The sequence below is a fragment of the Apis mellifera genome, linkage group LG12 (assembly GCF_003254395.2).
Source record: "Apis mellifera strain DH4 linkage group LG12, Amel_HAv3.1, whole genome shotgun sequence".
Classification (NCBI taxonomy): Eukaryota; Metazoa; Arthropoda; class Insecta; order Hymenoptera; family Apidae; genus Apis; species Apis mellifera.
This window is the reverse complement of record NC_037649.1, coordinates 7,043,983-7,070,843: the sequence shown is the minus strand read 5'-3', so window position 1 is coordinate 7,070,843 and position 26,861 is coordinate 7,043,983. Positions and strand designations below refer to the sequence as shown.

Genomic DNA, 26,861 nt, shown 5'->3' with positions numbered 1-26,861 from the left:
ATGACCTCCCGTCATACGTTTGTAAATTTTGTACATCTAACACACGCATAAAATAGAAGAAATAAAAATTTGTATAAAGAGTAGAATGTCGTAACGTGTTTCATTTTTGAAGCCGTCGAAACCTTTCGAATCTTTGATATTTTTAAAGTGAAGTATCAAACACCTGATTCGCCAGAGGGATTCGGGCAATCACTTTTTCGCCTACGACATCCTTTGTGCACACACGAATATTACGAAACGTGCTTAACAATCTCGGATAAAAAGAGTTATCCAAATATGAATCGCATTTCTCTGTTGCAATCGATTCTCCTTACAACAACTGCTGTAATTGTACAGTGACTCTCTTTCCGGATAACGATGATGGTTCACCAATAATCGTATCATCGTGACATTCTGTCTTAGATTATCGTCCAATGATATATTTGATTCGAATCTCGTGGTAAGTAGCCCATAACCTATCTCCTACTACCATGGCGAGCCTCCCCCACGTACAAAGAAATTTTCTACATTCGTGATAGAATCCAACCAGTGAAAACTCCGTTGCGAGAAATGAATGCTCGTTAGTTGTATATGGAGCTTGGAAAGAATAGTCTCGTGGCCTTGCAACGAATAGAATTTGTAAAATCGATTCAAATTTTATTATCGTAATAGAATATGTGTAATTTTTCCTCTTAATTTTTATATAATTATACCGTATCGACATAAGTCTTGTGACGAAAAATTAACTTGAGTGTTAACAATTAAAATTGATTTCGAAAAATGTCGTGTGAATAATCAGAAAGGATAAGGATCGGCAGATTTAAAGGACATGCTTGAAACCGGGCGTAGAACCGTAATCAATACGTCTCAGCTTGGACTTTATTCCGATAACGGTGATCGTTATCGTAGAAATCGATACAATTCTATTACCAGGAAATTCGTGATTGGAGTTATGGTAGTGGTGATAGTGATGTTAGTAAGTAATTCAAATGTTATATTATACTCTTACGATACTAATCAGAAAATAAAACTAATACCTCACTCTTCACCTTTTTGAATCGTCAAGATGGATAATTCATGCAATTGTGAAATACGTCATCCATTAATAAACGTAATATTTAACAAGAAAATATATATATATATATATATGTATATACTTCACATTGCTGCATCTTCTAACAGAAAAGGTTGCAAAGATCAAATTGTTAAAACGGAAAAATCGTAGAAAAGAGTCGTAATTCTACGCACAAACCAAACATTTGCACGCTGCTCACCTAGATATCTCTTATCTAACTCGTTCTTTTCAAAGAAGACCATCTTTCATCTTTTCCTGCGAAACACTCACGAAAAATCCATGCATATCGGCGCGTTATCCATCAAGTTCAATGACTCGGCCCCCATGATCGAGGAGCATTACGTATCGATCGTTAACAAGCGCGTTATGTTCCACCGTGTTAAAAAACATTATATTGCACGTACGATAAATTTTTAACGAGCATTATACAAACAAGACACTTCCGTAACTAACCGTTTAAAATATTCATAATGGAAGAATCGTGGCGAAGAGAATACAATTTTCTAATTGGTAGAAAGTTAATTTTCAAGGATATTTAATTTGAGAGATTTGTTGAATCGATTCTAACGGTTATTAATTAAAGATGGAAAAGAAAAGAGAAAAGTGGTACTAAACGTTCGCGTTTCACAGTGACAAACGTTCCTTTCCTTTCAAAAGTAAAGTTCCTTTTTTTTCTTTCTTCTTTTTTTTTTTTTTTTATCGCTCGATGCCTTAATGAGGCGCCATTGTGAAGAACAATAGGCGCAATTACAATCTCGCGGATTTTCTCCCATGATTAATGCAACAAGCATGGTAGCGCCACGGTTAAAAATCAACAATTTCACCGAGAAGGATCTCGTTTGTGGATTCGCATGCATGACGGGCCAAGCGTCGCAAACCAGATTTCTGCGTGATTCACATATAGGGCGTTAACTGTGTTTTGACACGAATTAAGTTTGGAGGAATGGAATCTGGTTTGATGCTTAATGAATGAACGAGAACGATGGAGAAACTATGATGGAGATTGATATATCAAATACATATCTTCGATTTAGAAAAAAAAACTATACTTTTTGTAAATATATTTCATAATTTATTCGAAACAGACTTTTTAAAATTATATATCTTTTTCGAATCATAGACAATTTCTTCTAATGTGTAATAAAATTTCAAAATAATGGAGCATTATTTCTCACGACTCTCGGATTTTAATCTTTAGAGATAGTTTAATTCATAATTAATGGACGAAAGATCTTAGAAAATGTTTTTTCTCTTTTCTTTTCCTTATCTTATATACGTATCTTTCAAATTAGAAATTTTTAATCGGTTGCGAATTAGATATAAATTAAATTCGAGAAACCATCACTTTTTCTGTTATAGATTGGAATATTTCTGTACGATTTCGCGTCCGCGTCATCGGTGAACAATAAACTGAATCAGGAATCGAAGCACATGTACATCTTGCAAAATGCGCTTAAGAAACCGTCGAACTTGACGAAAAAATTACAGTACAACACCACTGTTTCGCCAGAAGTGAATAGAACTAGCCCCGTTTACATTCAAGATCGCTCAGACAATGATAGCTATGAGAATTTGTTTCCTTACGACGGGGCGGCCGATCAGAATGTTGTGGCCGATCCCGAGTTTAAGTCGCAGAACCTGAACAACTTCAAACTGAGGAAAAGAGTGCTGAAATCGGTGGACGAGGCGGCAGAGGGGAAACAGTTGTTCGACAATCACGCGATTGTTTATCGTGTGAAGCAAAGGTAGAATGTTTTGTTGCCCCCTTTGTTTGAAAGATTGAAATCAAGAAACTTGGGCATATCTTATAACGGGGACAAAGATAAAATGGACAAATTAGGGGGGGGGGGGGAAATTTATTACGCGTAAATCATTTTTAATTATTTTAAAGAAATATTTCCCATCCGAGTAATACCAGGACGATTTACGCGACTATCTTTCTTATATACACGACAAAATAAAAAATTCGATATGGTTTCTCGTGAGTCGTAAAAAAAATGTCATAAAGAGTATGATTTATATAGCGGCTTATTTCAATCTTCGACAACGAGAAGATTTTTATGTACGAGATAAGCACGAGTAAAAGGATATTATGTATTTAATACGACTGTTACATAACGGCTGTTGCAAAATCCATTACTGCTTTTGAGTATTAAATTAATTATATTCGTCACATTTTTTTTTTCTTTTTTTTTTTTTCTTTTTCACGATACAAAAGTTAATAAATTCCCTCTCTGGTACTTCTCGCACACATTTCTCACTCACGTGTTCCACGTGTGTAAATTTACATTAACTGATTATCTTCAGCTCCATTGTACCAGATGTGTACCCGTTTGCAGCCTATAATAAATCACCGTTTCAATCGTTAATCGTCGAGAAACACTTTCTACTCTTCGACAACATCTCTTTCGCCTCTCGAATATCGCTCTATTATCCTTTCGTACCTTGCTCCGATATTCAAACGGATCCCAGCCAGAAAAAATTTTAAATTCTATTCCCCTTACACGTCCTCATCCTCGTTTCACTCAAATTAGAAAATAAATTTCAATTTCATTTCGTTCAAATAACAAACTCTTTGTCTAACGTAAAGAAACAATTATTATTTAAATTAATAACCTCGTACCAATGAACATGTGTTTAAATACACACACACATATATATATTATAAACAGGCATAAATACCCAACCTCGAGCGAGGATGAAAGTTCAGAGGAGAGTCGACCGACTCCTTTTCACTGGGAGTTGAAGACGCCGCAACCGACCGCCTTCAAACGTCAAAGGTATCCTCAGTTGTCCCAATACAGATACCCGTACGCGTCCAGGAACATTCAAGACATCATAAAGTATCTGACTAATGACGCCGACCTGCCGAATCGGGGCATCAAGTTTGCAGGAGTGTACGTGAATCCGAAGAAATACGATTTGTTCCCACCTGGGGTCGGGGAGATGATGTCCAACAGCGATAGATCGGAAGAAGATGAAACTTCCTCTTATCCTTTGAACGAGGATCCCTTTTACCAATATAAACCGAGACATCCCACGGACGTGAATCTGTTGGCCACGTCTAATGTCAGGTTTGTAGACGAGCAAAGTGTTTGATTAATATGAGTAGAAATATGAGCATGAAAATTAATTTGTTTTGCTTAAGTAACTGGTGATATTTGTTAATTAAAATTCTCGAAAAAGACACTATTAAGAATCTTTCGAAATTTTTTAATTCAATTGGCCTCTCTTTTTTTTTGCAATCTATAATATATTTTCGCAAAGAAATATAGTTATTTGAATAATTGTATATAGAATATAATATCGTCGTTGGACATCGATTCGATAAAAAAAGATACTATTAAGAATCTTTCGAAATCTTTTAATCCAATTGGCTTCTCTTTTTTTTGCAATCTATAATATATTTTCGCTTTGCAAAGAAATATAGTTATTTGAATAATTGGATATGGAATATTATCGTCGTTGGACATTGATTTGATAAAAAAAGATACTACTAAGAATCTTTCGAAATCTTTTAATCCAATTGGCCTCTCTTTTTTATGCAATTTATAATATATTTTCGCAAAGAAATATAGTTATTTGAATAATTTTATATGGAATATAATATTATCGTCGTTGGACATCGATTCGATAAAAAAAGATACTACTAAGAATCTTTCGAAATCTTTTAATCCAATTGGCTTCTCTTTTTTTTGCAATCTATAATATATTTTCGCTTTGCAAAGAAATATAGTTATTTGAATAATTGGATATGGAATATTATCGTCGTTGGACATTGATTTGATAAAAAAAGATACTACTAAGAATCTTTCGAAATCTTTTAATCCAATTGGCCTCTCTTTTTTATGCAATTTATAATATATTTTCGCAAAGAAATATAGTTATTTGAATAATTTTATATGGAATATAATATTATCGTCGTTGGACATCGATTCGATAAAAAAAGATACTACTAAGAATCTTTCGAAATTTTTTAATTCAATTGGCCTCTCTTTTTTTTGCAATCTATAATATATTTTCGCTTTGCAAAGAAATATAGTTATTTGAATAATTTTATATGGAATATAATATTATCGTTAGACATCGATTCGATAAAAAAAGATACTACTAAGAATCTTTCGAAATCTTTTAATCCAATTGGCTTCTCTTTTTTTTGCAATCTATAATATATTTTCGCTTTGCAAAGAAATATAGTTATTTGAATAATTGGATATGGAATATAACATTATCGTCGTTGGACATCGATTCGATAAATTTCTCTCTTACAATTGGAGATTGATCGAAGGTTGGATCGATTGATAAATAAAAAGCGAAATGAACTTTTCCAGATTTTCGCCAACGGGTCTTCATAAGTACAATTACGAGTATGGACGGCCTATAAATTACTACAAACCGACATCCATGGACTCTTTATACGAGAGTCCAATTTCTTATTCCAATAATTATTCGAAGAAGCGTAAACCGCAACCGTTCAGCGTCATGTTGGATATTTATCCGATCACCGACATAGCGGAGAATCAAAATAAGAAAGGGAACAGGCCGAGACAGGTGCCAATAGAGGATTACGAGGTGAGAAGGCCGATTCAGTACAACAGGGGGCCGAAATTTTATTCTCCGCCCCCGCAGACTATGAGCGACGAGGAGGAAAAGCAACAAATGGTATTCCACTTGAATCTGTATCCGAGAAAGAAGAACAAGATGAGCAGGTAAGTTTCGATACTTGGATCCTCGCAAGAAAGAAATATCCAATTATATAAAACCAATTGTATATTCGATGATGAAATATTTTATATTCTCCATCCGTGAAATTAGTCGACGAATAAATATCCGTGGAAATATTAATGATTACAAAATAGTATTGAAGTGTATCGAGACAAACAATAATAAATAAAATTTCCATGTATCCCAATAGTATCTTCGGTAAGTGACGCGCTCCTCTTGAAAATTTTTCCACCCACGTTTTCTCTGCACCTGATTGCATCGTCCTCTTCCCAATTACGTAAGGATTTCACTTTCGCCGGTGACTTGATAGATTTATTCCCGATCGATGAAACGTGGTTTCAAACCTTATATCAACCGGTTGATCGTGGAATCGTTACAATACGCGCGTTCCACACGTAATATTATATACCTGGAGGATGTACAATGAAGATCGGTAAACTCGCGCGCGATACTTTCACCCGACATGCGCCACGTCGGCTAAAGGTGAAAAAACCGGGCGAAAAGCATGGCTCGATGGCTGATTAAGGAAGGCCACCGTGAAATGTCACCGGTTAAATTTTAGGGTATGAAGGAGGGAGGGAGGGAGGGAAAGATAGCTCGTTGTAAATTCTGTCGATAGATTCCGTTCCAACCCATTACCTTGGATGATGACGCGCTTTATTGACAGCGAATAAGGAAGTATCGAGTAATTTGTTTATCGGAATTCGATATATCATCGATGATGAATTCTTGCTCGAGCACAATTTTTATCTTTTTCTCTCTTCTTTTGCTACTTTATTTTAGATATAATATCGATGAATAATTAATTTATCTTTTTGTTCATTTTATATTCCAAAATTCCTAAACTTCTTTCTCTCTTCTCTACATTTACGTTTAAATTTAAATTTTTGAATTAAAATTATTCTCGAATAATAATTCTCTCTTTTTTTTTTCTTCTTTTGATTCCAGATACGATATTATTCACAGATCGGAATCGATGCCGCCTGAAGAACGGCAACAATTCGTGGACAAAGTATGGTCGCCATTGGAAACGATAGCTAAGCATTTGGCAGTGGAGCAATCGAAATTCGTGGACGATAAAGATACAAATTTTGCCGCTACCCGATACCAAGAAACGGTTCTTGACGACAAGGATGAGGTTACAAAGTTTCGTCAGATCAACGATTCCGCCGAATCGAGCGACAATCCGGGAGAAGCTAGCACGATTAGATCCAAGCTTCCCTCGAATCACAGATCCAACATCGAGGAGGATTACGCGAGCACCGAGAAATACGAGGTTGACGCTAAAAAAATTGTAGCGACCACCATTGAGAATGAATGCGACGATTGTAGCAGCACTACTGCTGTGATTTCGAAAGAGATTTCGAATATCAACGAGACTGAAAGTATCGACCAATTGAAAAGCATCGATACTATTGAGGGATTTACAAAATTCAACGATAGCATTTCTTAAATTTTTTCAAAAATTGTATCGTAAATGGAAAAAAATTTTAAACCAATCTTAAGATAACGAATCATTCGAAGAGAAAAATATTTCATTTTCGAGAAAAAAAAAAAAGAAAAATAAAGGATGATCAATGTACGAGGCTATCCTAATAAAAAGATTGTTACAACCGTTGAAAATCACGCGAAGAATTCATTAATGCCTTCCCTCAAAATATATTATAATTTCTAATTCCATCTTCTCTCGTTGATTATTGATGATTGTCTGAACTGGACAGTCATCAATCTTCACGCGGGTATTTCTTAGTATTTTCCATCAGATCAAATTATCTACATAGCTCCACCTCGCCTTGACATTTTCGTCGAGGGCGTTCGAGAGGGCTCTCAAGATCTTGGTTGGTGCAATCGTACGTAAGATATTCGTTGAACGCGATTGCCTCATAGGCCATGAGACGGTGGACGGTCTACAAAATTGGTATTCGTCGGTATATACCGTACCTTCTAATGGAGGAAAGGAACACAAGATAGTACCTTCGTTCCGATATTTCGTCACGATCGTCGAAATTGAAGGGCAACAGGAAATTTCTTTCGAATGTTTCAAATATTTAGATTTAAAATTGAAAGATCTTTGGAATCGAAGATTACTTTTTTTAAGTAAAAATGTTTCGGTAATTTTCGAAGAAAGTACGTAATAATTCGTTTTAAAGATCCAACGTGAATCAGAACGTGAACGTTCGGTCACGATTTCCATAAATGTCAATGTATTCGAGTCACGTATATAAGAAATAAGACCAGACGTTTCTTTCCTTTTTTTCCTTCTTCTTCTTCTTCTTCTTCTTCGTTTATGACATAATTCAAATGTACAATGTTTTTCTTCTTTTTATTTCATCCTTAAATACTGAATATATATTACAACAGCGTAAGTTCTATGACAATGCCAGCGTACGCTTGTGAGTTTCAGATTCGTGTACAATCTAAGAAATATACAATTCACGCAGTTAGTTAGTTAGTTAGTATCGCACTTCATACGTGTCCTATTTATTTTGGCACGAACTTCTCGAACTCTTACGTTATAGCACCATTCTTCGACTCTTTCGTCGTCCGTACGTAACAATCACCTATACCTTTGAAACAATTATATAATACAATCCCTTGACTCTGTTTCGAAACTATTCCCTCGTTATTAACGAAGAAAATTGCACCGTTGCTGAAACATCTTTCATTCGATACGAAGAAAATTCACCGATTTCGATGGCAATTTCTAAAAAAAAAAAAAAAAAAGATTGCAATCGTATTCTTCCATTTTCATCATTTCAAATATATAATAATTCGATCAATAAGCTACGATTGTAATCACTTGTACTTTAATTCGTTATACTTTTCTTTCTTTTTTTTTTTTTCTTTTTGATTGAGAAAATTTCCTACCACATCATCCATCTTAATTTTCATCTCGATATCACACGTATCAGCTACCTTTTTTTCAATAATATTTTTACAACGAATATGGCATATTCTTTCTCTTTCTTTAAGTAATATCGCAGAGCATAAAATATCTCCGAGCTGAAGAAACCTTTCACGAAGCTTCATTTTTTTTTTTATACGATAGAAATCTTGGTTCAGTCAGTGATCTACATTTTTCTCTCCTATAATATCAGAGTTCAAGCACTCGAGTTTACGTCCTGGAACCAAGTGTGCTCGGATGGTAGAGCGTGGTGTCCGCGCCCCACTCGTAAGGGCCTTCGTGCGGCCCAAGGGAAACCATGGTGCTGGGTCCGAGGGTGGTGTGCGACGCTGCGCTGACCATTCCAGGGCCGGAAGAGACGTAGCTCAGTGGTGGTCGTGGCTGATCGCGCAAACGGGCGTGTTTCACCTGTCGTTTGTACCTTGAACGAACATTCATTTATGAAACTCGAATAATTAAGAGGAAAGTCTTTTTGTTTCCATGGAAAAAGATTCATTAAGAGAAGAAAAATGGTACTTACTTAGCGTGCATGCAACAAAGCGTACAACTGGAGATAATCGCGGCAACGCCGACGAGGACAGCGATGGCCAGCACCCACATCTGGGTCATCGACGCGTCGGCCCTGGCCACGAGAGGGGCACAGTGTTGCACCTTCTCCACGTGATAAGTTCTATAGACTCTCTTCAACTCGTCGTTCTTAGGGTCGGTGAGAAGGGCCTTCATCTCGTCCAGATCGTACGCCTCCTTTCCAACCATTTGGAAGCAGGAACTGGTCGAGGAGAAGTCCAACGAGTTGTCCTCCTTCGAATAGAACTGGGTATCGTAGACGTTGACGCTGATCGGCAGGGAGAGTGCCTGTTGCACCGATTTCTCGAACTCCTCCAACGTCTTCCTCACCTCGACCGGCGGTTTCGAGAACACGAACTTCAACATGTCCCTGTCACGCAACAAAAATATCCTCAGAGTGATATTCGTCTCCCTGGCCGGTGTCACCGAATTGTTGGCCGACACTATGATCTCCATGTAACCGTCCGCGTAACTCGACATGGATCCCGTCGTTCTCAGTTCACCGGTTTGTGAGTTCAGGGACAGGTGAGAGGGGATCTTTCGTCTCGACATGGACGGGTCAACGAGAGACGTGAAAGAAGCCTTGCCCATGCTGTAGTTAATCGGAAGAGCATCGGAATCGGCGTCCAAAGCTTCCAGAGTGATCAGACTCGTGTCTATGGGCACGTTGAGGCGAACGCCCAACGTGACGTTCTCCTTTTTGAATTTAGGCCTGTTGTCGTCGATGTCCAAAACCTTGACGAGAACCTGTCTCTCGGAGGGATCTTGCCGATTGTAAGGTTTCGGCACGATGTCCCCCTTCTTCGTCGAATAAGGGAAACACTTGATGGTGAGCAAATGGTGGTCGGCCCTCTCTCGATCGAGCCGCCCGTTCGACCTTATCACCGCCGAATTGTTCTCCAACCTCTCCACAAGGAACAGGCCGGCCTCGTTCCCGTAAACGATCGCGTAATCGATCATTCCATTCTCCCCGATGTCCTCGTCGATGGCCTCGATCACGCCTACCTTCGCCCCGATCGGCGTCTCCTCGAGCACGGCGAGCTCAACGGGCGGGCTGTCGAGATTTCGCTTGAAATGAGGCTTGTGATCGTCGATATCGTTCACGATCACTTGCAACACCCTGGTCGCCTGTTGGGGAGGATTTCCAAGATCCTGGGCGACCAGTATCAACGTGTAACTGTCCTTCGCCTCCCTGTCCAACAATTTCCTGGTCGTGATCAGACCGGTCTCGCTGTTTATCCTGAACGCGCTCGCGTCTTTCCCGAAATTCCCATCCTCCAAAAATTTGAAAGTGATCTTCCCGTTCGGCAGGTTGGGATCGTCCGGGTCCGAGGCGACCACTTGAAACACCGGGCTGCCGATCGTCGAGTTCTCCGATATGTAAGCGACTTCTTCGAGAGTCGGCCGGATGAACAGTGGGACGCCATCGTTGCTTACCACGTCCCCGATGTAAAGCGTCAGAATCACGTCCGAGTACAATTCAGGCTCTCCTCCGTCCTCGCCTCTGATCCGCATTATGTACGGCTCCGTTCTACCCTTCCCTGTCAACGCTCGAGCCGAGTAAATCTCCCCGGTTTTGTGATCGATTTCGAACAATCCTAGAATATTTATTTAATAATCGATTAAGGGACAAAGTAAAAAAAATCGACGATTCGCTTACCGCTCGCTTCACCCTCGTCAATGATCTCGTAGTTGATCACTCCGCCTTTGTCTTCGTCCGGATCAGTGGCGGTGATGTTCACGACGCTGACTCCGGACGGGGCATTCTCGGGGATCACAGCCGTGTATGCCTCCTGCTCGAACGTGGGCGCGTTATCATTCACGTCCAGAACGTCGACCGTGACCAAAGCTCGGGTACTTCTTTGCTCCGCACCGCCTTGGGGCATATCCGAGGCGACCACGTAGAAACGGAGAACCGATTGTTTCTCCCTGTCGAGGGTCGTGTTGGTGGCGATCTGAACATTTACAGGCGAATAATTTGACGATTCGTTCAGAGTGATTATATAAATTATTTTAAAGTTAAACCTGGATGTTCCCGGTTATTGGCTCCACCTCGAACATGTTAGCATTTTCTCCGATCAAGGAGTACCTCACTTCGCCGTATCCTCTCCTAACTTCTTGCTCCGTGTTCGAACTGTCCATGTCCGTGGCCTTCACGTTTAACACGATCTTGGAAGGTTTCTCCGATTCCAGTACGGAAATTTTGTAATCCTTTTGGGCGAACACGGGATTGTTATCGTTCGTGTCCTGCACCTCGACGATGACGTTGGCTTCGGACATTTTTCGAGTTATCTCGTAGTCTCTTGCCAGCGCTCGTACTTTAAATTGAATGAACTGAAAGAGAAAATAAAAGGAAACAGTCAAGGATTTGAATTTTTCTTCTGAATATAAATTTATGTATAGATTTACCTTTTGATTCAGGGCTTCGTAGTCCAATCTCTTGCTCAAAACTACGTTCCCACTCTGGACACCGACGTTAACGTATCCCTCGTCGTCGTCTTCCCTCACCAACTCGAACCTCTGCACGGGATATCCGGTGGTGGGCTCCCTCGCGGACAACATGAGCAAAGTGGTCCCAAGGGGTTGCTCCTCGGGCACGGAAATCCTGATGGTCGGATTGTTGGGCGACCATCCAGGATTGGTGAAGGTTGGATTGTCATCGCTGTAAGCTTGAATGTATATCGTCACCTCGACCCTCGTGATTTGCCTCTCTTTATCGACGACGGCGTTCAGATCTTGCACTTGAACGGTGAGTATGACCACCGCGGCAACTTGATAATCCAACACCCGATTCACGGTTATCAAACCCGTGGTGGAGTTTATCCGAAAAGCGGTCTTGTAATCGTAAGGGGCTGTGTTCTTCAGAGCCACGCCGGTCTTGTCCACAGCCCTTATAGGCTCCACTATGGAATATTCCAGGTAAGCGTCCGAGTCTGGATCTGTTGCCGCTACCTTCAACACTGGCTCGCCTGTAAACAATTTTCGAGAGTTGGCACGAGTTTTATATATGCGTATATATTTTATTTGATTAAATTAAACTTACCTATCGCCGCTCTCTCAGACACGTAAACGAGATACGTCGATTCGTTGAACGTTGGCGGTTTGTTGTTCACGTCTATCATGTTCACCGTTACGGTGGTCGTTGCAGTTTCTCTGACGGGGGTGCCCGAATCTATGGCGTAGACTATCACCTCGTATTTCTCTCCACCGCTCTCCAGATCTAAACGGGCGTCCGGCGAGACCGTGATAACGCCAGAACTGTGCGAACCAACCGGACGAGCAATTATTTATTTTTCGCTTTATTCTTATTCAGTGTATCCTTCCTTTCTTTCTTTTTCGCAAAAGTGAAAATTACCTAGAATCTATAACAAAATTATCCTTAGCGCCGGAAGCGATGTGGTACTGCAACAAGCTGTCTCTCCCGTCGGGGTCGTTCGCCACGACTCTAATGACTTCCGTTCCAGGCGAGGCGTTCTCCAGCAACCTCGCTCGATAAGTGCTGGGTCCTGGTAAATTAGATTTGTAATTTCCACGGAAGATGGGTTTCTGGTTTCCGGGTACCCCCACTCTCACCGACAGTCTCGTCTCGGAGAATAATGGCGGCGTTCCAGCATCCGTAGCTCGAATCGCCAACTCGTATATCCCTCTCTCCGTGTCGTCTGAACGAACCGCTTTCGCCATTGTCACTTCTCCAGTGTCGCGATTTATCTGAAAATTTAAATTTCTGTAAAAATTTATCCTTAATTTTCCGAATAATGTTTATGTCTATTTGAGAGGAACATTTTTTTTTTAAGTTTGTTAACATCATTCTCCACGACGTACCTTGAAAACGTCGTTCGTCATACTGTTATGGGAACTTATGGAGTACGTCACTTTTCCATTTCCTTGCATAGGCCCATCGGCATCCGTCGCCCTGACGAACATCTGTGGATCGAAACTCGTCGCCCCTTCTCGAACGGTCCTCGTGTACTCCTTCTGCTCGAACGCAGGTTTATTATCGTTAACGTCCTCCAACTCTATCAATATATTCACCGCCGACACTCTACCGCCCCCGTCTTTCGCCTCCATCGTCAACGAATACGATTTCTGAGCCTCGTAGTCCAACGCCTTGGACACCGAGATCCCCCCAGTTTTTGGATTCGTGGCGAATTTATCGGCGCCGAAGCCGCGCAACGTGTACGTCAACTCGCCGAACGAGCCGCTGTCGTAATCCCTCGCGAACACGTCCCCGAATCGTGTCCCTATCCCCGCGTCTTCAGGAAGAGATAACTTGTACACCGATTGGGAGAACTCCGGGCTGTGGTCGTTCGCGTCCTTCAATCGAACGTGAACCCTGCTCGAGGCCACCTAAAATTCATTTTCGAATTCGAAAACTCATTCATTCAAATAATTCATTCTTCGGTCTCAACCGAATTATTGGGTTGGCAACTAAGTAATTGCGGATTCTTTTTTAGAAAATCGAAGACAATTTTTTCATGGAACTGAATAACTTTATTCCGTAATGTGTTGCCCATTTTGATCAATGACCTTTTGCTATCTTTCAGGCAGCATCATAATCCCATAAAACTTCATAAAACTTCTGGTTTTTATTAGCAAAAAACTGAATCAGATACGATTTTACTATCATCAACATTATTGAAATTTTTACCATTCAAAGAGTTTTGTAAAGATCGAAACAAAAAGTAATCAGATGGTGCAAGGTCAGGACTATATGGTGGATGTGGCAAAACATCCCAACCAAGCTCCAATAATTTTTGCCGAGTGACCAAAGATGTGTGTGGCCTTGCATTGTCTTGATGGAATACAACATCTTTCCGATTTGTCAATTCGGGCCGCTTTTCTTCAACTGCATTGTTTAATTTCGTTAATTGTTCAATGTAGACAACAGAATTGATCGTTCGGTTGGGTGGTAAGAGTTCAAAATAGACAATTCCTTTGTAATCCCACCAAACTGATAACAAAACCTTCTTTTGACGAATACCAGCTTTTGTTTGAGCTGGTTCACGTGGCCTGCTCCACCATCTTTTCCGCTTGATATTGTTGTAAACAACCCATTTTTCATCGCCAATTATCAATCGTTTTAAAAATGGATCATTTTCATTACGTTTCTTTAGCAAATCGCAGCTGTTAATGCGTTGCGTTAAATGCTTTTCTTTCAGTTCGCGAGGAACCCATGTATCGAGTTTTTGAACATAGCCAAGTTGTTTTAAGCGGTTTTCAATGCATGTATGCGATACATGAAGCTTCTCATGTTGTACTGTGACGATCCGAATCGATTATTGTTTTGATTAGGTCGTCATCAACTTCAACTGAAATCCGCAATTACTTAGTCGCCAACCCAATATTTCTATTTAAAGTAAGATAAGATGCAACGTTTGTTGCAAATTCGTACCACTTGGTTGGCAACGAGTGCAACAACCTCGAACTCGAGCTGCCTCCTGGCGATATCCTCCACGTCGTAATCCAGCACGCTCACATTTCTCGCTTTGACCACAACCGGCACTCGGCCCTGGGCCTCCTCGGGGCCGACGACGAAAGCTCTGCTTATCCCGGGATAACCCGGATCGTCCCTGAGGGCCAACGTGTACTTCGCGTTCTCCCCCACGTCCCCGTCGCTCACTATCATGTTCAAGCCTGGCAAAGGCGTGTCCTTGCCAATGTCCTCCGAAATCGTGATATTGAAGTACTTTTGGTTGAAAACGGGCATCAGATCGTCCACGTCGGTGACGACGATCGTCACGATCGACGTGGCGGTTTCGGCTGGGATCTCGTTATTGATCAACTCCGTCGCCTTCACCTGGAACGTGTAGATACCGCCATTTTGCAGGATTCTGGGATCCTCCCGATCGAGGGAAACGTTCGTGGTCACAAGTTTCCCCACTGTCGCGTCGCCCTCCCTAGACACGTCCAGGTCGAAGTGGCCCGAGTCCTCGTCTTCCAACGTCAGCAACAGGCTTCTTGGCTCACCCGTGTCGCCGTCCCGCGCTCTCACCGTAAGGATCGTGTGGCCGGCAGCCGTGTTCTCCGGAAGTGCCGCGCTGTACGGCGCGTTCAGGAACACGGGCGGCTGATCCTGAAAATAATTCATTTATCAAGAACATGTTTGTAGAATCTTTAACGTGCGGGGAGGCATCTTTTCTCTCAAATGTATCCTCAGATTATCCTCAGGTGCATTTATAATGTTTCTTCATTATTTACTATCTAAAACGAATTAAAACATATCTACTGAAATTTATTTATCAAGAATATATTTGTTCGTTCGTTGTGTAAAATCTTTTGCTTAAAGAATTTTATTGTCTTCTTAACTAATGGAATTTGTTTTAACCGCGAATTAAGAATAATTATCGCTTTTGAGAGAGATTTTTCCTCTTATTATTCCTCTCATAATATCCTCAGATTATCCTCAGATGCATTTATAATGTTTTCCCATTATTTATTATCTAAAACGAATTAAAACATATCGACTGAAATTTATTTATCAAGAATATATTTGTTCGTTCGTTGTAAAATCTTTTGCTTAAAGGAAGAATTTTATTGTCTCCTTAACTAATGGAATTTGTTTTAACCGCGAATTAAGAATAATTATCGCTTTTGAGAGAAATCTTTTCTCTTAAATGTATCCTCAGATTATCCTCAGGTGCATTTATAATGTTTCCCCATTATTTATTATCTAAAATGAATTAAAACATATCTACTGAAATTTATTTATCAAGAACATATTCGTTCGTTGTGTAAAATCTTTTGCTTAAAGGAAGAATTTTATTGTCTCCTTAACTAATGGAATTTGTTTTAACCGCGAATTAAGAATAATTATCGCTTTTGAGAGAAATCTTTCCTCTCAAATGTATCCTCAGATTATCCTCAGGTTCATTTATAACGAAAGATCCCCGATTATTTACTATCTAAAACTAACGAATTAAAAACTATCGAATTAAAACATATCTGTAATTTTTTTTTTAACCATGAATTAAATCGATCCTATCTGGCGGCGTGTTTAAAGAACGATCAAGGTAAAACGCGTAAGAACGAAGGGAAACATTTACCGGTTCCGGTGAAAGTTATTTTGTGAAAACAACGCGTACAAGGATAATCAGATGTTTCCACGAAGAGAGTGACCGGGTAACGGCCCGCCCGTTCCCGGTTTATATTATCGCGAAATAATCTTGCAAACAAATACGGAGTGATCGCGCCGGGTGTACAGTTATGCACATCCTTGGCGAGGCCTACTTACCTGAACATCGAGAACGTCCACGGCTACTGTCGCTCTGGCTTGTAACCTTCTCGAGACGTCGCTGGCACCGTCTATGGCCAAAAGATTGATCAAATAGGAATTTCTCCTTTCGTAATCGAGAGACTTTGCTAGGCTGATTTGCACGTCGTATTTTCCCTCTGCCAACTGATAAAATGATTTATAATTAATGATATTAATAAATTTAACTTCTACACGTATAAAATAAGAAAAATAAAAAGAATACCAAGAATTGAAAATGATTTTGAAATATTTCTTTTTTTTTTTTTATCAAGAAATTCTTCCTCGAGAAACGATTCGAAAAATTCAAGAAGCGTAGAAAGTACGAATAATTAAGAATAACGAGAGTGTGACGAAGGAAGTATACAAGAAGTTGGAGAATAATTATGTTTACTGAAATTCGATCTTGCTGCAAGACTCTACCTTTTCCGTGGAAACGTTGAAGACGTCGCAAACGTCGTCGTCCCGGGACGCGGACACGCATTCCACGTGGACATCAGCGTTTACGCCACCATCGCGATCCGTGATCGTGATCGTGCCAGGAGGAACTAGGAGGCCACCCACGTGCGCACTTTCCGGTACCCTCGCCGCATAAGGTCTGCCGTGATATACCGGTGGATTATCGTTCTCGTCCAGCACCGCTATCTCCCTTCGAAGGGACACGGTGTTGGGCTCTGATCCCGCGATTCCTTCGTCTAATAAAACATGGCTTTTAATAATCTCTCCATTTGGGAATCCAATTTCCCAAATTATCCCCCGATTTGGAATACAACGTGTGAAAAAATATTGGAAAAAAATTATGGACATAATATTTTTTATAAATAGTAAGTATAGAGAGAAAGAGATAATCAGAAATAATCAGTGAAATCTATAAAAAAGTAGATTTTCTTTTCTAGATTTTTACCATTTCACTGTGTTAATATTAAATATTGATTGATTGAAAAATCTCGAAATTAGATACAAAGATTTGTAATAATCAGGTCGTATTAGCATTAGTGTCTAATGCTCTACATATCGTCAATTATCCATTGAAAAATATTGGAAAAAGTTATGGACATAATATTTTTTATAAATAGCAAGTATAGAGAGAAAGAGATAGTTAAAAATGATCAATTGAAATCTATAAAAATCTTCGTGTAAAAAATGTATTATAATTTATAGAAATGTAAAAGCAGATTTTCTTATTTTTATCAACTCACATTAATATTAAATATTGATTGAAAAATCTCGAAATTAAATACAAAGATTTATAATGATCAGGTCGTATTAGCATTAGTGTCTAATGCTCTACATATCGTCAATTATCCATTGAAAAATATTGGAAAAAGTTATGGACATAATATTTTTTATAAATAGCAAGTATAGAGAGAAAGAGATAGTTAAAAATGATCAATTGAAATCTATAAAAATCTTCGTGTAAAAAATGTATTATAATTTATAGAAATGTAAAAGCAGATTTTCTTATTTTTATCAACTCACATTAATATTAAATATTGATTGAAAAATCTCGAAATTAAATACAAAGATTTATAATGATCAGGTCGTATTAGCATTAGTGTCTAATGCTCTACATATCGTCAATTATCCATTGAAAAATATTGGAAAAAGTTATGGACATAATATTTTTTATAAATAGCAAGTATAGAGAGAAAGAGATAGTTAAAAATGATCAATTGAAATCTATAAAAATCTTCGTGTAAAAAATGTATTATAATTTATAGAAATGTAAAAGCAGATTTTCTTATTTTTATCAACTCACATTAATATTAAATATTGATTGAAAAATCTCGAAATTAAATACAAAGATTTATAATGATCAGGTCGTATTAGCATTAGTGTCTAATGCTCTACATATCGTCAATTATCCATTGAAAAATATTGGAAAAAGTTATGGACATAATATTTTCTATAAATGGCAAGTATAGAGAAAGAGATAGTCAAAAATGATCAGTGAAATCTATAAAAATCTTGTAAAAAGATGTACAATAATTTATAGAAATGTAAAAGCAGATTTTCTTATTTTTACCATCTCACTGTTAATATTAAATATTGATTGAAAAATCTCGAAATTAGATACAAAGATTTGTAATAATCAGGTCGTATTAGCATTCGTGTTTAATGCTCTACATATCGTCAATTATCCATTGAAAAATATTGGAAAAAGTTATGGACATAATATTTTCTATAAATGGCAAGTATAGAGAAAGAGATAGTCAAAAATGATCAGTGAAATCTATAAAAATCTTGTAAAAAGATGTACAATAATTTATAGAAATGTAAAAGTAGATTTTTACCATCTCACTGTGTTAATATTAAATATTGATTGATTGAAAAATCTCGAAATTAGATACAAAGATTTGTAATAATCAGCTCGTATTAGTGTCTAATGCTCTACTATCGTCAATTATCCATCGATATTCCCGTAACGTCGTAACGGGACACCGATAAAAAGATGTATGTATATATATATATATAGTTACCCGTTATGCTGATGATGACTTCGATCAAGTCCTGGCTCTCCCTGTCTAACGCCTTTCTCAGAACAACGACACCGCTGTCCCGATTCACGGTGAAGTATTCACCGCTGATCGAGTAGTGGAGCTTCGAGCCTTCCGGATCCTCTCCTTTCAGAGTGTAAACAGGGGCCCCGGGTGGAGTGCCCTCCGACACGGCCAACCTGGCCATGTCCCCACCTTGCACGAAGTGCGGTGCCCTGTTGATCACCTGACCCCATGACGAAGACGACCACGTGGAGAGCGCGAGCAACAGAATTGTCCACATCGTCACCTGGATCGGATAATTGTTTTCTCTTTTTTCTCTCTTATTACGACAACAAATAAAAAAAAAAGAAACGAGAAAAAAAAGTTTATATCATCCTCTAAGGAGGAGTTAAAACAGAAGTTTGGAATTTCTATTCGACGAGAATCAGAGAATGTGTTCATTTACGTTCGTTGGATTAGAGATTCATTCTTTAATGATTATATGTTTGTTCGTGAATACATTGTGTTACATCCTCTGCCGTATGATTTAATTAACGATTAATTAGCAATTATAATAACCGTTCATTGATACACGGAGGCTATGATTAACATTAATGGTTTCGTGTTGTTATTCGTCGTCGTAATTGATTGATAATTATGTTGCAAAATTAATTAATCACGTTGGGAAGAGAATTAGAAAGTGTATTCAAAGATGAAAATGCTTAACGAGAACGATTCCGGATCGAAGGCGGAACTTTCATTAAGACGAATTGGAACAAGAAGTTTTAACGCGTATAAAAGTTTTTTGCGCTCTCTCTTGCGTGACAAGCGAATGCTTCCTATATCGTGGTTCCGTCACGAATCCGTTCACTTCCGGTCATCGTGAACCGATGTATCGTGAACAATAATTATACGCGATGTGAACAGTGTAAAATAAATAATACAAATTGAATCGAATTAAACAAATTTCTTCACATCCCTTCAATAATAATTCAATATTGAATATTAAATTTAATTTTTCAATATAATAAATATCCATACGTACACGAATACACGTTTCCTTTCGCAAAACTGGTCGGAAAAATTTTTACAAAGATCCAAGAGAAGATACACGCGAAAAGTTTATCTTCCAAGTAAACACGTATAAATTCCCATACATCGCGAAGCCATTCACTTTCCATCTCTCCGTCGATTAATTACCCACCGGTTGTATCCCTCAAAAAAAAAAAGAAAGAAACCGTCGAGCGTTAAGCTAATCTTAACGGACGTCTGAAATAGTAATCGTCCACGCGATTATTCCGTGCGTACACGCGTTGTCGGGATCAACGATCCCGGGCCGGTTTGGAAAAAATGTTGGCGAGAAGAAAAGACGAGTGGGCAGGAGAGAGGAAACGGTTAAACGCCGCGGAGGCCCCGATCCACCCGTTTCCACCCATGTAAAACGCGGATTATTATCGACTCTCTTTCTCTTTCTCTTCGTCGCTTCGAGAAAAATACGGTTGAGGCGAACCACTATGGCGGTGCAACCACCGACCACTTTACGCTGACTGAATGACTCGGGCCGGTGAAAAGCCGTTAGAAATCAGATTCCATTTCAGGAGTTCGCGGAACTGTTGCACCACGATCCGTAAATTGAATCGTCCTGTTCCGCCGCTCAACATTTGTCTAGAATTCGTGGATCCGAATTCGGAGTTGAATTTGATTGTTTCAGAATTTTCTAAGAAATTTTCTAAGAAGATTATTTTTAGAATCCTTGGAAAATAGATGTATAACAATAATGAATACTTTTAAGAATTAGAAATGAACGAATGGAATAATTTCTTTTTTTTAAATAAATTATTCTCTATTATTCATAAAAGGAAGTAGGATTATTTTAATGTAAAAGATAATACAGAATTCGTAAGGAGATGTCGAATTTCGAGGAAAGGGAATGACCTCGATCTATTAAAGCGCGAGATGAGATAATCGATCGAGTCGTTTTATCAGCGGAAATAATATTTCAAGATCGCGAAATTTCACGGGCCAACGAGTTAGCGCGTATTAGGGTTAGCGCGGCCTGTTACGATCTCGAACGCTGTTATAACTTTCTAGTAAAGCCTCCAGATTCCGAACAAAAGTCTTGCACAACGGCATCTGGGATAAACGCGTACTGCGTTTCCAAGTTATTCCACCTCCGTCGTCATAACTCTCACTTGGTAGACGATGCCAGAATCGAAACCAATTTGATCAACTTCCTTTCGATTAAAACGAAATACATTTGCACCGTTGTTGTCGATAAATTTAATTATGTTAATTACGTGGATTAACAAGTCTGATTAATTTTTTAATAAGATTAAAAAAATATTTTTAATGTAACGCGATGGAAAGATAGAAGATAAATAAATCCTATTACTTTCTACGTGTTTTCTACGCTTTAATTTAACGATGATAAAAAAAACTTTTAACAAACTTGGCAGACTGTGTAGCGGCATATTAATAATCCGAGGAGGGGGGATGATAAATTTACTAGAAACTTGATCCACGATTCAATGCATAACTAAGAAAAAGTCGGACAAAACGTTGCGAGTAATACCAAAGTTTCCATGATGTTCCCAAGGATTCACGCATGGGCAACGAAACATTCAAGAAAGTCTACGTAATCCGTTTAAATAGAATCCGCAATAACAAGCCGTCGTATGTTTCAGCATACGATTTCTATTGCAACGTGTGCAGCGAGGAAAAGCACGAAGCGTTAAAATCCAGGATGTACTCGCTATATATTTCCACGACGCTCGAGCAAAGGATCTCTGTAATAGCAATTTAATCAGACGCCAATGCTTAAATTGCACTGGCGGCCGGATCGAACGGCTAAATTGGATTCGATTTTAACCAGGAAAAAATTCTCGGATCGATATTTCATCGTGAATAAAATAAAGCTAAATAAGAAATCGCGTGGAAATAATTATGAAGGGATATATTGTATCGTAGATGAACAATGACGAGGCCCAATATATGTATTTTCTGATTACGATAATGTATTTTCTTTCTTGGAAACGAGATATTTAAGAAATTCAAATTTTTTCATTGAAGAAAAGCACGAAAAAGCACACGATTCTTAAAATCTATAATTTTTCTTAAAACGGATTTTATTTCATAAATCTCTTCACGTATATTTTTCTTCCTCATAAAAGGAACAGAAAGGACAGAATCTCGTCGACGACAAGAGATGTAATGATGACATAAAATTATTCAAATAGAATATATCGTCTCCATGCTCTATTTAATAATGGCGATCCTATTACCCGTTGGATGTTAAACCAAGTCGAGTTCGTTGTCTTGTATTTATTATGAATTTGCCCGATGGTAATTGCCGCGATGCATGCAATTTGCTGTTTAAAGTTTAACTGGTCGTATATTTCGGTATATGGGTCATGGGTGATTCAAAACACGTTTATAATAACAAGATGAAAGCATTCTGTGCGGCCCAATTTCGAAATAAACGTGGTCGTTACGTTTCATCAATTTGAAACGACGAAATTGATCCACTTGTTAGGCGATGGAACGAAAAATATTGGTTCGCAAACGATGCATACTAATTCCAGATTAAAATATTCCTTCCACGTGATCCTTTATTTGACTTGAAATTTATTATTTCATTTATCACCAAATACGTATTACGATATTAATTTATAGTCGTTATAATTATGAATATTATTTTTCAATGGTGTTATATTTAAATAAAAATGGCAATTACACTCGATCGATATTTAAAACGACAAAATGAAATTGAATTCGAAAATTGCTTTTCAATGATAAATATTAAAAATCGTATAAACTACAATTCGATTATTTAAAATATCGATCTGTAAATCCTTTTTCAGTAATGTTATTTTCTTAAAGAAGCTATTTTATCTTTCATTCTTTGCATCTTCCACTTTATCCGCTTATTTATAGCGTTGAAAAAAAAAAAGAAACGATCGCTCTCTTTGTCGATAAGCTCCTTCGTGATTTTTTTCACAAACTATTAGCTCATCGATGCCTAAACATAGTAATGTAATCAATAAAACGCTGAATAACAACATTAAATCGAGTTCAATTTCACGGGCTACGTTGTGTGATAAAGAAGCAAACCGGTTTCATCATCGGCGAAATATATTTCACAATTTATTTCGCGTTACGATGCCTCTCACAGGAATTAATTTCTGTGCTATCTGATGGAGAGCTTTCCTTCTCGCGTTTATTCGCTTCCGCAAATAATAAACGTCGGGAGAAAATTTGTAATCTTGTTTGTAATCTCCTCTAAGCAAATTCCTAGAAATATAATACGATAAAATGTGTCACGGTATTATTAGTTGTTTAATACACGAGAGAAATTTATTTACTTTGGTTCAATAAAAAAAATTTTACACTTGCATTAAATGGAAGTAATAAGTAGTAAATTGTATTAAAAATTAAAAAATTACTTGTTGGAAATAATCTTTCCGCAAGCTTAACCTATATTCTTCTACCAAATATTTGAAAAAAAATTCTTCCGATACACGTTTCTGATACAATCTGAAAATTACCAAAGTCCACACAATCCATATTCACACGTCAAGAAAACCCATTCACGCTCTTACATCAAAATTTCCCAGAGAGTGGATTCCATTGGCGAATAAATTACCTAGATTCGTTCGTTGACCCAGATGCGGTCGGAAACCGCGTGCCAAGCACGAGCGATTCGTAATCGCTTCTCGATTACCCCGGCAACGTGACGATTTCGAAATCGCCTTCACCTTATGAAATTTCGCGGCCCGTCATCGAGATATCGGTCAACGACATTGGCGTAGGATACAATTCTAGAGAAATCGTATATCAAAGAGTCTTTTCAATTCTTCTTTTTCTTTTTGTACCAATATTCTCAATTTCTCCTTATCCCTCCCCTCCATTTATTTTCTGTACTCTTCTCGATTCCTCTCTTCGGATAAAATATACGAAATTCAACTCGATATAGATACTATATCGATAGTTTATCGCTGCCAATATCTTTCTCCATGGACACAGTCGATTTGTCCATACCCGATTTTCTCTTCGACAGCGCGAAAAGCAAACGAGTACGAGCGGTTAACTGTTCCGCGGTACAAGAGCCGGCGTCCTAGACTCGTTAATCGTTCGAGAAAGGAGCGTAGAGGAGAGAAGAGCAGGGCGGAAAAGCGAGAGGAAGAGAGGAGAGGCAGCCGGTGAGAGGAAGAAAAAAAAACCGTTATGGAAGGCTCCCCTCCCCTCCTTCCACCGCGTTCCCCGCCATTACGTTACGCGGTTGGAATCCTGACACTGTGTGACCAGGTGATGCCAGGATGAATGACTAAGAAAACTATCCATCCTGCCACGCGCTTCATTCCATCTTCCTCGTCCTCTGCATTTTTTTTCGTCGTATCAACGCGTGTACGTTGATCGACGTTTTCTTTTCCTTCCTTTTCTTCTTTTTTTCCTTCGAAGAAACGATTACGAGAATTCTTCTCGGAGAAACGTATCGCGAAGAATTCTGTTAATCTCCGTTGCCTTCCCACATTTTTTGCACGTAGTTTACGATAATAAGCGAACCGTTTCGATCTTGAACAAACGAGTGGACGAGTTAGTTCGAGAGAGAAAAATGTGTACGCAATATATTTTGTATTTAGCATACAGGAGCTACGGTTTTGTGATTTGAAAGTAAGATTAATAGGTTTGGGATTAAGACGAAGAACGTGTGCAAGTGTAATTTGTGGTGGATATGTGACGCGATATTACACGGAGAGATAAGGAGTTATAACTGGGAGAGAAGAGTGTTTGTAAGAATATAGAGAGTGGAAGATATTTAGAAATATGGATAGATGGACGGATATTTGAGACACGACAAGAATTCCTGAGTGTCTTTCTCAAAGCGGAATTTAAAAGAGAAAATCGAGCGATTAATTTTTAGATACGTTCCAAGCTTTTCCTGCTCCACGAACTTGACACCGGTTCCTTGAAACCACGACTTCGACTCGCCGGTCAGACTGGTTTCCCTGGAACCGGCGAAAACGATGACGAGAGAGTTCGGCATAGTTTGTCAATTCGTTATTATATATCTCCTCAAGTAAAAATCGAATAATCTCCAACGAATATTATCGGTTTCTCGAAGATGAAACCGATCCTTACTTATCCTAAAAATCTCCTCCCATGAATCTTTCGACGATTCGAACAAACGTCTTAAACTCACTGTATAAAGGTCAAGGAAATACCACCAAGTCTCTCGCGTACCGTAATTGCCTCGCACTAGTTGGCCTTTACCTCGCCAAAGATTTATATTCCCATTTTAACATAGCGCACAGTCTAAAATCGTACGTTGTTTCGCGAAACAACAACCGATATCGAGATTCTGGTTAAATGGCAACAGCACGTGAACGAGAAAACGAATCTATCCAACGACTCGAGTCTCTTTCGACCTTGTCCACTCGCTCTATCGTTAACAACATCGTCCCTTCGTCCACTGATAAACTGCAGAAACGAAATAATAACGAATAAAAAAATTAGGAAACACCGAAAATTAAATATTCCTCGAAACAAATTTTCGTTGGAAACACGATCGAACGTCACAACGCGAGCAACGGTCACGAAAGAGAGATTGCAAGGACCTCTTACCTCATAAAGTCGGTCCAAGATCCTTCTTCCTCGCAGCACCGTATCAACTCATCGTCACACCACGTGTTATTTCCTTTACCATAATCGAATCGTGCGCGAAACGAGGAAAATAAAAAACGGCTCAAGGGACGACACGTAAACCGTATCTCATGACGCATCGACGCGCGACAGTCTGTCTCCAACACGAGTTCGTAATCCCTTTATCCGCCCGGTTTCATGAGTCGTGGCCGTTTCGAAAAAGAACCGATGTCTGCCAGCCAATGGACAGGTCTACACTGCATCCTAAGGAGGTATGCGGCCTCTGCTATGGGAGTGGAAGGAATGGAGAGAGAGAGAGAGAGAGAAACGGCTCGGCCTAAGGAGAGACTACAGTCCGTGCCCGGTAACTGGGAAGCGAAAGGGGGGCGAAACCTTTTTGATTCTTTTGTGCCTCGACGTGCCAGGTGAGTCTCTTTCGTGGTTCCATCATGGCCGGGATTTGTGCGTCGAGGATCTGGAAGGAAGGGACATTTTCTTGGTGACATTTCTTTTTTTCTTTTTTTTTTTTTTAATATTTATTACGAGTAAGTATCTTTGAAATATTAACAACTTACAGTGGAATGGATATATATTTTACATTTAATTTTTCGAGATATTGAAAAAGGAGATACTTATTTCTTTTCTAAAATTTTAAAAATTCTTTTTTTAAAGTGAAAGCTTCGCAAGAAAATTCCTCGTTCTTAGATACCATTTTCTTTAAAAGAAAAAAGTAAAAAGGAACTTTTAAAACGAGCTTCGAAATGGGTTCATTATCGTTTCTTTTCGCAACGATCGTTTCCAAAGGGATCTACTAAAAACTTAAGTCGCATTTAATACGCCTGTTTTTTTTTTACTTTTTTCCTCCCATACAGATTATTAGAAAGTTCAAATGATAGAATGGAGAAACATCGTAGCTGTGTAAAACATGGTAATCATTCTGCAATTCTCCGTGTCCCGCAATGATGCTCGTTCTCAAAGCTATCGTTGCCTCGTTCTCGTCACCCTACCCACTTTTCGAGACGCGCGCAACCGATCTCTACGTGATTCTCATAAAGAAAAAGCCACGCAAGGATACACAAGCCCAAGAACTCAATGACTACGTGTCACCGCGAATCATCTTTACAGTGTATCAATCTTAAGCTTTCCTTGCAATTATTCCCTACCACAACATTCGAATATTCATTATTCAGAGAATTATATCGAAGAGTAAAAATACGAATCTCGAAAGTGAGTTTACACACA

General features: G+C 38.8%; 2 protein-coding genes across 2 annotated transcripts; one reads left to right on the top strand and one right to left on the bottom strand.

Moving 5' to 3' along the window:
- Nucleotides 1–7: 7 nt before the first annotated feature.
- On the top strand, nt 8–8,503 carry LOC100578276. Its single transcript, XM_003250009.4, has 5 exons — nt 8–955; nt 2,414–2,799; nt 3,727–4,128; nt 5,386–5,763; nt 6,728–8,503. Exons 1-5 carry the CDS (start codon nt 809–811, stop codon nt 7,230–7,232), a joined length of 1,818 nt encoding a protein of 605 aa, XP_003250057.1. The 5' UTR covers nt 8–808; the 3' UTR covers nt 7,233–8,503.
- LOC410368 (cadherin-23) lies at nt 8,100–25,929 on the bottom strand. The gene is made up of 13 exons (XM_006562260.3): nt 25,602–25,929; nt 18,981–19,287; nt 16,924–17,195; nt 16,483–16,647; nt 14,644–15,324; nt 13,074–13,598; nt 12,607–12,959; nt 12,295–12,509; nt 11,661–12,220; nt 11,277–11,585; nt 10,912–11,206; nt 9,205–10,849; nt 8,100–9,105 (listed from the first exon to the last, which is right to left on the bottom strand). Exons 2-13 carry the CDS (start codon nt 19,279–19,281, stop codon nt 8,895–8,897), a joined length of 5,532 nt encoding a protein of 1,843 aa, XP_006562323.1. The 5' UTR covers nt 19,282–19,287; nt 25,602–25,929; the 3' UTR covers nt 8,100–8,894.
- Nucleotides 25,930–26,861: the final 932 nt, after the last annotated feature.